This window comes from Pan paniscus, chromosome 15, assembly GCF_029289425.2.
Source record: "Pan paniscus chromosome 15, NHGRI_mPanPan1-v2.0_pri, whole genome shotgun sequence".
Taxonomy (NCBI): domain Eukaryota; kingdom Metazoa; phylum Chordata; class Mammalia; order Primates; family Hominidae; genus Pan; species Pan paniscus.
In genome coordinates, this window is record NC_073264.2 from 101008102 (window position 1) to 101022153 (window position 14052).

The window sequence follows — 14052 nt, forward strand, 5'->3', positions numbered from 1 at the left end:
GCCAAGGCTGCAGAGAGCACCACTGCACTCCAGCCGGGTGACAGAGCAAGACCCCATCTCAAAACAAAAACAAACAAAAGGACTACCTTTCATTGTTATTTCAATTTAACAAATTATTTCACAGTTAATGTGTATTTTCCTTGGAGTTGGGAGGGAGGACTGTCTAAGGTTGCGTCTTTGAGTTTTTTTTCTCAAGTACTTGGCTGCATTTCCACACATCTGTGGGAAGAAATCAATTTCTTTGTCATCCCAGATGTTATCACCAGCTTCGTGTGAGATGGTTACACCTGTTGGGCTGATGTCTGCATTTTGAATAATCATTTTAAGTAATCTTTTTTCCTCCTGAGTTACAAAGTGATTCAGGTATTTTAAATAGAAACCGCATTATTTTAAGTATTCTTGACCTACCAGCTTTCCAAAAATAAATCTGATGACTGCTGTGTCTGAAAGGGTACATTTGAAGGAGCTGCTTTATATAAATCTTCAGACCTCTGAAACTTCCTTATTTTTAGAAAACTACAGGAAGAAAATAACAGGGTGTGCCCAAGAGTTTTGTTTCCTTGATTAAGAATGATTTGAATTTCATAACTGCACAGAAAAATAAATGTTTTCATAGTCATCTGATATTTCTTTATAAACATTCTTTTTCTAACTGTAAGAAAAGCTTAGTTGCCAGAAGGTCACACCAAGAAGTAAAAAAAAGATTCACAAGAAAGCAGGTGAGTGGGCTGCATCCCCTGAGTGGAGGGACCTTGGGCTCTCTACTTTCTGTGCAGCTAATTAGAGCACAGTGGAAACAGGGGCAGGAGGGGCGTGCCCGCGGGAGGGGCGTGCCCGTGGGAGGGGTGTGCCCGTGGGAGGGGTGTGCCTGCAGGAGGGGTGTGCCTGCAGCAGCTGCCCTGGCTGTGCTCATCTTTGAGGGAGCTGCCATGTGGGCACTTGGGAACTGGTGCGCACACCTCTGTCTGTCTTTAGAGCTGGCTCTCTGTGGTCATGGTTGGGGTGGGGAGTCTTTTAGGCAAGATGGATTTTAGGCAAATCTCCTTTGGTTTTAAGTGGCCACACAATTATCACTTCATAATATTTTGGCCTGCCATCCTCATATAGACTTGAAGTAGCCTGGACACATGACATTCTTATTTTTATTTCTGAGACAGGTTCTTGCTGTGTCACCCAAGCTGGAGTGCAGTGGCGTGATCTTGGTTCTCTGCAACCTCCGCCTCCCGGGTTCAAGCGATTCTCCAGCCTCAGCTTCCCGAGTTGCTGGGACTACAGGCACACGCCACCACACCTGGCTAATTTTTTTGTATTTTTAGTAGAGACGGGGTTTCACCATGTTGGCCAGGCCGGTTTTGAACTCCTGACCTTAGGTGATCCGCCTGCCTCGGCCTCCCAAAGTGCTGGGATTACAGGCATGAGCCACCGCATCTGACCTGCATTCTTATTTTTAAATATCAAGTGATTTTTTCCCCCACAGTTAGTTTTTTAATGCTTAGGTCTCACTCAGTATGTTGAGGTTTGGGTGTACAGCTTTTGCTGTCTGCCCAATGCTGGGCGTGGCTGTGCCACCAAGAAGCAGGCAGGTACTCACTGGGGGTCCTGCTCAAAGCTAGTGCGGGAAGAGCGCATGTCTTTCTGCTGCTGTAGCCGCTAGCTAGTTTTTAGACTGCAGTCAACACTCACTGGCCTCAGCAGTACCTGTGGAGCCATTGATAATCATTCTGATTCCTTTCCACAATAATACTCCACTTATTTGAAGAATGTTATCATGACCTCTAAGCTTTGGCTGACTATCATTCTTCATATGCCTTGACTAGTATAACGATGAGAACTGCAGGTTCATGGAAATAATTCACTGACAGCTAAGGTCAAGGCTTCCTGAAATGGGACGAGATTGTGGCCCACTGTAATGTGCTGGGCCTGTGGATAGGTATTCTGTAGAGAGGGAGCTGTCACTTGTTCCCCTGTCCCTGCGGTTGGCCTGCTTGCACCAGTTACCCAGGTCTTCTTTCCCTTGAGGATACTGCTCTGGGTCTTAGGATTTCCTCAGTCTCTGTGAGCTCCCCAGACTCTGCTTTCTCCTTTTCCTTTGATATTATTTAAAATAGGAAGAACCGGCTACCATATCACACACCTTCACTGTGGTGAACCTCAGCCCGTAAAGCTGGCTTGGTCCATGTTGGATTTACTCTTGGATAGAATGACTTGGAATGTTTCCACTTTGCTGAGCTTGGATTACCATGTAGTGGAGAAAAGAGAATCAAATCGTTCACGAAGGGCTGTATTAAAATTCTTGCTAATACGGAAGTGTTTCAGAGTTGTGGTTGGAGTGGGGCAATACTCTGGTAGCAGAATACAGTGAACAGACCCCTTAGATATTGCTGTTGTGACCGTAAATACAGACAAATGATGGATGAGTAAGGGAATTCATTGCAGCACGGAGAAAAACTGGATAGGAAACAATAAGGGAGCAGCAAGCAGTAGGGGCATGGCCAGGAGATGATGGTGCCTCCATATGATTAAATGCTGTGTGGTCTTTAAAAATGTTTGTGTTACTGGTACAAGAGGGAAAATGCTTACGCATTACATTGAGTCAAATGCAGGCTATAAAACTGTATATACTGTATCATTTCAACTAAATAGACAAAATTTATGCAAAGAAGACTGGAATGAAGTACTGTATAGCAAAAGTAATTCACGGGCTTTTTCCTGAGTAATAGGATTATGAATTTTTAAATACTTTTAGTTAGTTTCTAAATGTTCTGTGGTGTGTATTTCTTAATAAGCAGGAGAAATTTGTGTTCTAAAAAATCACTTCTTTCTTTGCATTGAATCTGAGGTCAACAGCAGGGCTCATGGCAAATGTCAGGAGGCCAGGGGTTTACTCACATGTGTTTTCAAGAAGACAGGGAGTAGTTTGGAGTTCAATCAATCCATTGTATACACACACAGCTGATTTTCATTTTAGTGCAGGGATTTTTAAAATGTAAAATGTAGATGAAAATATAGTCATTGTGCCATGTATCTGGGATTGTCTATTTTGTTATGCATTAACCAGTGAGTAGCTCATATTTCCCATTTGAAATTTTGCTTGTTTGTTCAGACTAGTTAGGCAGCTTCCCTTTTAAAGTACTTTAATATGAAATACTTTAATATGCCTTTGCAACTTTTACAATCAGTTATACCAACTAGTGGATCTATGAATTAGAATATCAAAGAATTATAATAATTATTGGCTTCATTAATTAATGGATCAGAGAATTACTAAATATAACCAGAAGGCTTCTGTTGGGGAGGTTAATAAGCAAGTCAGTCCTGTCATTCCAAGACATCAAAACCCTCTAGCCTCAGTACATAGCCTCTGCAACCACTGTCAAAAGCCAACTACAGATTTTTAGCTGTGAGAAGCCTGTGCTACACTGGCACTTAACACTGATATTCAGAATACTACTCATAGGTACCATGTATTGATTGACTAAGGGCTGGACTTTGCAGCAGACATTTTGGATGTATTCGCTCATTTCACCCCTCCACGTTTCTGTGAGGCAACTATCATTGTGCCCATTTTCTAGATGAGAATGAAGCCTCTGGGAGGTTTAGCGATTTGCCCAGGCTACACAAGGGCTAAATCTGGGACTGGACCCCAGGGCCCGGCTGGCGTGTTCTTTCTGCCATCTGCATTGCCTCACTGTGCATGCCTCTAGCAGTATTCCATAAGTTAGCATTATTCACATTAAACCAAATATTTAAAACATGAATATAATTTGAAAATCTTTTTTCAAGGTTTAATTTGATTTGCAAAGTCTGCCAAATACATTAGATCATATTCAGCACATCATTGTGTGAAATATTATGTTACGGTCTCTTCACAAGTTTTATTAGGTAGGTGCAACTGACAAATTAAAATTTTTAAGCTCTTGGCAGTCAATGACATTAATGAATAATTAACTTAGTTCTTTATCCTGGTTAACCAAAATTAAGGAGCAAGTGGCTTTTGCTTTTTCTCTTGTCTACTGCACCTTCTCCTTACAAATTGGCAAATTACAGAAAAAAATCTTTTCTCTTTTGCTCTTTTAGATAGAACATACTATAGTTTCTTTTGTTTCTCTCATTAGCTGCCCTCTCCAGTTTAGATAGATATTCTGTAGTGATTTATAGAAAAGGGTTTAGTAGATGTTTGTAGTTTTTCAGAGATTAAAAAAGACATTTCAAATTTTGTATTATGAAAATGTTCTCAAATGTGTACAAAAGTAGAAAGAAGAGTACCTTTTACCTGCCATTCTCATTTATCAATATGTGGTCAGTTTTCATTATGACCCTCTCCCACTACCCCTCACCCCATATTGGATTATTTTAAAGCAAATCTAAGACACTATATCATTTTATCTGTAAATATGTCAGTATGTATTTCTAAGATATAGACTCTTTTTTAAAGTCCATAATGGCTGGGCATGGTGGCTCATGCCTGTAATCCCAGCACTTTGGGAGGCTGAGGCAGGTGGATCACTTGAGCCCACGAATTAGAGACTGGCCTGGGCAACATGGTGAAACCCCACCTCTATAAAAAATACCGAAATTAGCCTTGTGTGATGGCGTGAACCCGTAGCCCCGGCTATGCTGGTGGCCAAGGCAGGAGGATCACTTGAGCCCAGGAGGTCGAGGCTGCAGTGAGCCGAGGTCACACACTGCACTTCAGCCTGGGCAACAGGGCAAGACTCTGTCTCAAAAAAATAAATAAATAAATAAAGCAAAAATAAAAATAAAGTCTATAATACCATTATTACACTTAAAAATTAATAATTTCTTAATATCATTTAATAGCAAGTCAGCATTCAGATTTCCCTAATTGTCCAATGAATGACTTTTTAATAGCAGTTTTATTGAAATATAATTCACATACCATAAAACTGACCCTTTTAAAATGTACGATTCATTGATTATTAGTATAAGTTGTAAAACCATCACCACTATCTAATTTTAGAAAATTTGTATCACCCGGAAAGAAACTCCTCACCCATGAGCGGTCATTTCCAGTTGCTCCCTCCTCCCAGTCCCTGGCAACTGCTAGTCTACATCATGTCTCCATAGATTTGCCACCTTGGATGTTTTCTGGAAATGAATTCATACAATATGTGGTCTTTTGCCACTGTCTTCTCCCACTTAGCGTACTTGTTTTCAAGGTTCACCCATGTTGGATCACACATCATTCCTTTTCATTGTCAAGTAATATTCCACTGGATGCAACGTTTTGTTTATCTATTTATCAGGCAATGGGCATTTCGGTTGTTAATAAATTACTTTATGAAATCAGTTCATTAATGTCTTTTTCCCCATTTATATTTCTATTATATTGAATTTTTAATGTTACAGGATTCTTGCACTCCTAGACCCATGCCTAAGAATTCAAATGAAAACGCATGGTACAATGGACAGCCCCATCTACATGTGCCTTTTGATAATTTCGAAACCTTTTTAAAGTGATGCAGTAAGAGACAGAGTTTTAACTCTGCTGTAGGGTTTCAGGTTTCTGGACAGTAGATACAAAGTAGCATGCTCTCTTGTTCTGAACCTTGCTCTTTTTACTTAGCAGTGTGGCCTACAAGGCATTCCTTTGCAGTGTCTAGAGCTCCTCCTCATTCCTTTTTTTTTTTTTTTAGGCAGAGTTTTTGCTCTTGTTGCCCAGGCTGGAGTACAATGGTGCGATCTCAGCTCACTGCAACCTCTGCCTCCCAGGTTCAAGCGATTCTCCTGCCTCAGCCTCCCGAGTAGCTGGGATTACAGGCATGCGCCTCCACGCCCAGCTAATTTTTGTATTTTTAGTAGAGACGGGTTTTCTCCATGTTGGTCAGGCTGGTCGTGAACTCCCAGCCTCAGGTGATTCACCCACCTCGGCCTCCCAAAGTGCTCGGATTACAGGCGTGAGCCACCGCACCCAGCCTCCTCATTCCTTTTACAGCTGCACAGTGCTCCCTTGCTAGGAGATGCCACAGTGTATTCAACCAGTCCCTGCAACAGGCTTTGGTTTTGCAAATTGTGCTGCAGTGATTGGCCGTGTGCGTAGCGCGTTTTGTATTTTTGCCAGTCTCTTTAGGACAGGTGCCTAGAAGTAGGGGTGCTGGGTCAGAGGATACGTGCACCTGTGATTTTGCTGGATGTTGGTGATGGTGATGATAGGAATCTCCTCCAGCACTCAGCTAATCATCTACTTTGTCTTATAACTTAGCAAAAGCAGGTTGCCTTTTCCAGTTCTAAATACAGACATCTTTTAAATTTTGAAATGGATAATAAGGAATTCTAACTTCATAGTGGTTACATATGTTAAAAGTAAACTTTCGATTTCCTCATATAATCATATATGTAATCATGTTTTTAAGCCTAATGGGAGTTTTATATATCAAATAGTGCACATTGCATTATTGATATGATGTAAGTTAAAAGGGTTTCTTGATCATTAGATTATAACTTAATATCAAAAAAATGCATTAGTAGATTTGGCTAGCTTTACTAGAACTTCTAGATTTATTCATATCAACTGTAGTTTTGAAAATATATTATCATGGATAGTGCTTTTTGAAGTCTGGGTATTCTAATTCAACCATTTAGAATGATGAAAAAAATTTATTTCAGGCTTAATTATGAATGTGTTTGGACCTGAGATTTTTAATACCTTAGTTAGATTTTCAGTTACCAAACTATGGAGTCATATTGCAGGGAATCTAACTCAAGGTGGTTTAAATAGTATGAAATATAACAGGAAACTGCTGAGCATAAATACCGCACCTGTTACTGGAAACCAGTCTTCAGCTTGGTTGCCCTTCTCCCTTCACTTCCAGCGGGTTGGTAGGGTCTGTTCTCAGAGAGGCCAACTCACTGGGAAACTCACATGTTGCTTTACAGAACACGCTTCTCACGTGAATGAAAGACAACAGATTTCAGAGTGGGAAGATACCTTAAGGAACATTTTTGAGCAAAGGCTTTCCTTTATGGGTAAGGAAAATAGGACCCAGAGGACCTTGCCTGTGGACACCTGGCTAGGTGGGGACACAGCAGGGACTGGCGCCCCGGCCCCTAAATCCCAGGCCTGAGTTCCTTCCCCTCCTCTCCACTACCTCCCCCACTCTGCCTTGGTGTAAGCACAGGAAGTAAGTGGCTGGTTTTGGGGGAGAATGTGCCTAGGGTTCTACTCCAAATCTGTGTACAGGATATGCAGCCCATGGGTTCTCACTGGTTCTGATTCTGCCTCTGGTACCACTTGACCATAGCATTTTATTCTCTTCACATTATATTCACGATACAAAATTGCACCCATTGTCCACAACAGAGCATTTTATTGTCGGGATGTAGCCAGGGGATAATGGCTACCACTTCTAGGGTGTCTACTATGTGCCGGGCACTGTACTAGAAACTTCGCATTGCTCATTCCTAGTCCTCACAGCAGCCCTGCAAGGTGGGTGGGCACTCTGGCCTTATTTTAGAAAGAATCCAAGGCGTGTGCTGTGTCTTCCAGCTCAGCTGAGGATGAGTCCAGTCCTGTCTGCCTCGAGGACCCTTGCCCTCCTTCACCTGGGCACCTCTTACCCCCAGAGACAGGCTTCCAGCCATCCTGCAATCCTTCCACCAGATGCATTCCAAACACAGCGTTTCTCAGGCTCCTTTCATCTGAGAAATTCTCCTTTTGGTGCTGTGTTTGTTGTCGTGTTTTGCCTCTAGGAAAAATTTAATTTTTTTTAAAACAACCCTTTCATGAACCAAAAGAATCTCTCATATCTTAGTGTCATCTGGAAGCTAGGGATCCATTTACCTTAGCACATGACGAGCAGAAAATTGTGTTTGAAACTTCCCTGCTGCTATGTCACTTCTGCATTTTTAAAGAGCACTTATCTGAAAATGATTCATTACAGCTGCTCCTCTTTCCTGCCATCTTCAAGATCCAGGCTGGTCCTGCCATCTTCAAGATCCAGGCTGGCACCTGTTCAGACTCAACACTAGGAGGTATTTTTCCTTCCACCAGGTTTTCTTATGGCAGCGAGCTTTCTTCCTTGAGTGGCTAATAATTTTTATACATGGTAATGTGAAAGAAACCTGGCGTGATGGCATGTGCAAAATAGGTACTTAGTGAGCGTGCTGGTGGTGGGAGTTACGATGCTATTTAATCAGTCAGTGGTTACAAAAACCCAAGGATGTTATCAAGACAGGGATGAGCAGCAATTGGATCTTGCCGAAGTTGGGATCTATCCAACTTCTCAGTCATTCCAAGAGTAGTCAGTGTGCGTCCCCCTCCCCCTTCCCATCCCTCTCCTCTTCCTCCTCTTCCCACCCTCTATTTTTCTTTCATGATCTCTCATCACAACTTTAATATTCTACTTGCTTCTGATGCTACTCTATGATATTTTAAGATATAAAATATACACTCTGGGAATGCCTCCTGCATTGCATCTGATTTTCTTTTCATGAGCTTTTAAAATCCTATTTTCTATTTCTTCTTTTGAGAAAAGGACAACAATAGATTATTATGAGATTGAATTTTGAAATTATCACTCAAGAAAGAATGAACAACTTAGTAGTAACTCCAAAATGGCAACATAATGTCTGCTCTTAGAAGCAAGGCTTTCGTTACTGAAATTAAACCAAGTTACATTTCCAGTGTATGTTCACTCCCTTCTGTGTGTAGGCCTGGGAGCAGGTACTAGGTTCAAGGATCCTGCAGTTAATGGAGTAGACAGACTATTGGATTTAGCGTTCCAAGTGTGATGACGGTGGCCAGGGCAAGGCGCTGTGGGAACATGGAGGAGGCCTCACTTTCTTTTACATTAAAGAGAGAAGGAAGATTGGCCCTCAGCTTTAGGGACTGGAAAGTTCCAGCAAGTTAAAAATTTGGCATAATACACAGTTTTGTTGTTGGTAATATTTTAAGAGCCTAAATGGAGGCAGATTTAATTCTATGATGAACAAAATCTGCTAGCTTTTTTGTTTGTTTGATTGGAGATGGAGTATCACTCTGTTGCCCAGGCTGGAGTGCAGTGACAGGATCTCAGCTCACTGCAACCTCTGCCTCCCGGGTTCAAGCGATTCTCCTGCCTCAGCATCCTTAGTAGCTGGGATGACAGGCGCATGTCACCACGCCTGGCTAATTTTTCTGTTTTTAGTAGAGACGAGGTTTCACCTTGTTGGCCAGGCTGGTCTCAAACTCCTGTCCTCAGGTGATCCACCTGCCTCAGCCTCCCAAAGTGCTGAGGTTACAGGAGTGAGCCACCATGCCTGGCCTCTGCTAGCATTTTTAAATGAACTTTTTATTTTAGGATAGTTTTAGATTTCTAGAAAAGTTGTAAGCACAGAAGGTTCCCATAGACCCAGTACCCAGTTTCCCCTGTTATTACCGTCTTACATTAGTATGGTACATTTGTCACAACTAATGGATCAATATTAATACATTATTATTAATTAATGACCATGCTCTATTGGGATTTCCTTAGTTTGTCCCTTAAGCCCTTTTGGTTCCAGGTTCCCATGCAGGATAACACATTATCTTTAGTTACCCTGGCTCCTCAGCCTCCTCCAGGCTGACAGTCTTCCTTGTTTTTGATGATCTGGACAGTTTTGAGGAATACCTGTTAGAGGGTTCATTGACTATCCTTCACCTTGGCTTCGCCTGATGTTTTTCTCATGGATAGACTCAGCTTATGGGCTTTAGGGAGGAAGGCACAGAGGTAAAGTGCCATTCTCATCTTATCAGCACATCCCGTCCAAGGGTGCATGCTATCAACATGGCTCATCACTGTGGTTGTTGACCTTGGCCATCTGGCTGAGGGGGTGTTGGTCAGGTCTCTCCACTGGAAAGTGACTTCTCCCCCATCTTCGTCACGTGGCTGTTAGAAGGAAGTCAGTATGTGCCAGCTACATTTAAGGATTGACAGATTATATTTTACCTTCTTGAGGGTGGGGTAGCCACATAAATTATTCAGAATACAGCTGTGTGGGGATTTGTCCATTCTCTTCATTTATGTATTTACCCAATCATTTATTTATATATACTGTAGCGTAAACTTACAGATACTCGTTGTGTACTTTGGGTTATAATCGAATACTATGTTACTTGTTTTGTGGCTCAAATTGTTCCAGCTTTGGCCTTTGGGAGCTCTTTCAGTTAGGTTTTGTGTTCGTTTGACTTGCCCCCACCAAAATAGTGTCTTTTGGTTTTGTTGTTGTTGTCTGAGCACTTCTTTACTTTCTGGCACCACAGAAGACTCCAGATTCATGTGCTCCCTGCCCCAGCCCTACGTGCTGCTGCTTCCCCTGAAGGTATGCTTTCTTCTGCTGTAGAATGGCCTTGGAAACCAAGGTTTGGGCATTAGGTGTCATTGCTTTAGGCCCTGTCAGCAGACAGAGCTCAGAAACATGTGTTTATACTAACCTGTGTGTGTGGGTGTCTATGTATGTATTTATACTTACATATCTGCATCTGTGTTAAGGGAAACCTGAGTCCATACTGATGTCTCTACTCTAGTGGCACAAGGTTCATTCCCGCCATCTCCCCTTGCTTATCCATCACCTCCCTCTCCAACAGTGAGAGACCTGCCCCTGCCATCCTCCATCCTTTTATGTAATTGTTCCATCCTGATGTTCCTGTGTAGTGGTTTCAGAATTGTTAGCCTCCACCTTTGTGGGAAGCACCCTTACTAACTAGAATACAGTGCTGATGCGCAGTTCCTGTTATCTTTAGTTTTACAGTCTCTACTCATTTCCAAAATGACTTAGGTCAGCACCTTCCTGCCCCCCACTACCTTCAGTGAGGTTGTCATATGTTTGTCATACAATCTTCATTCCATCATGGGGTTTCCCTGTCTCCTAGTTGGTTTTACTTGCATACTTCAAGGTTCACTCTTGGTGCTGTAAGGGTCTCTGGGCTTTGACAAGGCATCATGTCACATATGCCCCATGATGGTATCTTACAGAATAGTTTTATCACCCTAGAAGACCTCGTGTATGTCACCTATTCAGCCCCTGCCCTGCAACCTCTGACAGCCACAAATCGATTTTCTGTCTTTAGTTTACCTTTACTCAAATGTCATATAAATGCAATCATACAACATGGAGCCTCTCAGACTTGCTGCTTTCCCTTAGCAATGTGGATTTCAGATGTGGTTTGCTTCATTCCTTTTATCACCAACTCATATTCCATTGTATGGATGGGCCAGTTTGTTTATCTATTCACCTATCAGAGGACATCTTGGTCGCTTCCCGTTTTTGACGATTGTAAATAAAGCAGCTCTAAATATTTACATGCGGGTTTGTGTAGACATAAGTTTTCAGATCAATTGGGTAAATACCTAGTGTCAGTACAATTACTGGATCATATGGTGAAACTATATTTAGCTTTATAAGAAACTGCCAGACTGTCTTCCACAGTGGCTGTACTATTTTTCATTCCCACCAGCAAGGAATGAGAGTTCCTGTTGATCGGCATCCCGGCCATCAATTGGTATTTTGTCTATCTTTTTGGATTTCAGCCATTCTAACAGGTGTATAGAAGTATCGCATTATTGTTTTAATTTGCATTTCCCTAATGACAAATGACGTTGAGCATCTTTTCATATGCTTATTTGCCATCTGTATATGTCTTCTTTGGTGAAGTGTCTTTTCAGATCTTTTGCCCATTTTTTTAATTGGGCTGTTTGTTTTCTTACCATTGAATTTGAAGAGTTCCTTTTATGTTCCTTATACAAGTCTTTTATCAGATACGTGATGTGCAAATATTTTCTCCCAATCTATGCCTTGTATTTTAATCCTCTTAAGTTCTTTTGCAAATTTTTAAAAATGTTAATGAAGTCCAAACTATCAATTTTTTTCTTTCATGGATTGTGCTTTTGGTATTATATCTAAAAACTCATCACCAAACCACTTTCTTCTAGAAGTTTTATAGTTTTGCATTTTAAATTTAGGTTTATGGGCTGTTTTAATTTTTGTGTAGGGTGTGAGGTTAGTGTCTAGGTTGCCTTTGTTGGAAAGATGATCTTGGCTGGGCATGGTGGCTCACACCTGTAATCCCAACACTGGGAGGCCGAGGCAGGCGGATCACCTGAGGTCAGGAGTTCGAGACCAGCCTGGCCAACATGGCGAAACCCCATCTCTACTAAATATACAAAAATTAGCTGGGTATGGTAGCCAGCACCTGTAATCCCAGCTACTCGGGAGGCTGAGGTAGGAGAATCGCTTGAACCCAGGAGACCGAGGTGGCTGAGATTGTGCCACTGCACTCCAGCCTGAGCAACAAGAGTGAAACTCTGTCTCAAAAAAAAAAAAGGAAAGAAAAGATGATCCTTTCTCCAAGGAATTGCCTTCATACCTTTGTCAGTGCTGCTGGTGTTTCAAAATTCATGTCCTTTTCCTTTCTACTTAGCTTATGTTCTGTAAAACAGTGGTCTCCAGCCTTTTTGGCACCAAGAAAATTGTGGAAGATGATTTTTCCACAGAAGTGGGGTGGGTGGTGGGGATGGTTTTGGGGCGATTCAAGCATGGTACATTTATTGTGTACCTTCTTTCTTATTATTTATTGTGTACCTTCTTTCTTACTATTACATTTTAATATATAATGAAATAATTATACAACTCACCATAACGTAGAATCAGTGGCAGTCCTGAGCTTGTTTTCCTGCAACCAGATAGTCCCATCTAGGGTTGATGGGAGACAGCGACAGATCATCAGGCATTAGATTCTCATAAGGAACGCTCAACCTAGATCCCTCACATGCACAGTTCACAAGAGTTTGCACTCCTATGAGAATCTAATCTGATCTGACAGGAGGCAGAGCTCAGGTGGTAACATGAGTGATGGGTAGCAACCGTAAATAGAGATGAAGAGTTGCTCACTCGCTCACTGCTCACCTCCTCCTGCTGTGTGGCCTCATCTTCCTAACAGGCAGTTGAGGACCCCTGCTGTAAAATGTTACCTTTGCAAAGGGGAAGTTTCTGATATTATTTTCTGCTTGTCTTACAGCAAGACCACTGATGCAGACCCTGCCTTTAAGAACCACGGTCAACAATGGCACTGTGTTACCAAAGAAACCTACTGGCTCTCTACCATCCCCCTCCGGGGTCAGGAAAGAAACTGCTGTGCCAGCAACCAAAAGGTGAGCCAGAAGCAGGGCCTTAAATGAACTCTCAAAGCAGTTCTCTCTTAGATTCCAACACGAGTATTACTTTTTAAAATGACATTGTACAATTTCTTCTGTGAGTTAAAGCTTATAAAAGTCCAACATTTTATATGGTGCCATAACAAGAACTAGTTAAGTTTATTATTATTCTTGTTTTAGATTTACTTGTGTTGGCTTTGAAACCTCACTGGCTAAAACCACAGTGTGGTGTTTTGTATTTTTACTTAAAGTTCTCTTTTGAAAAAACAAATGTTAGTATAACCTGGGTAAAAATAAATAGCTGTTCCCAAGTCCATACTGGGAACATGGCAAAATTCAGATTGCCATAGCAACCTTAGATTTTTCTCTATGCAATTTGGATAAGCTCATACTTTCAAAATGTACCCAACAGTGGAGTCTAAATATTGATGTTATCTGTCACAAAGAGCACAGTTTGCTCTTAACTTTGCTATTATTTCGTAATTATCATTTAAAGATTTTTATATTTTAGGGCCAGGTGCAGTGGCTCACACCTATAATCCCAGCACTTTGGGAGGCCTAGGTGGGCGGATCACTTGAGCTCAGGAGTGTGAGACCAGCCCACCTTAACCATTTTTAAGTGTAGAGTTCAGTAGTGCTGGCCGGGCTTGGTGGCTCATGCCTGTAATTCCAGCACTTTGGGAGGCCAAGGCGGGAGATCATCTGTGGTCAGGAGTTCGAGACCAGCCTGACCAACAGGCAAAGCCCTTTCTCTACTAAAAATACAAAAATTATCTGAGCGTGTTGGCACATGCCTGTGATCCCAGCTACTTGGGAGGCTGAGGCAGGAGAATCGCTTGAACCTGGAAGGCCAAGGTTGCAGTGAGTCGAGATCGCACCATTGCACCCCAGCCTGGGTGACAAGAGCAAAACTCCATCTCAA

At 41.9% G+C, this 14052-nt stretch overlaps 1 protein-coding gene across 5 annotated transcripts in view; it reads left to right on the forward strand.

The window, feature by feature from the left end:
- The window catches only part of EML1 (EMAP like 1), a 203668-nt gene that overhangs the window by 114758 nt on the left and 74858 nt on the right, over window positions 1-14052 (forward strand). For all 5 annotated transcript variants that reach the window (XM_034938124.2, XM_034938121.2, XM_003832851.5 and 2 more), the window contains exon 3: window positions 12995-13127. In XM_034938124.2, the coding sequence (XP_034794015.1) occupies window positions 12995-13127 (133 nt within the window). The remainder of the gene's footprint in view (window positions 1-12994; window positions 13128-14052) is intronic.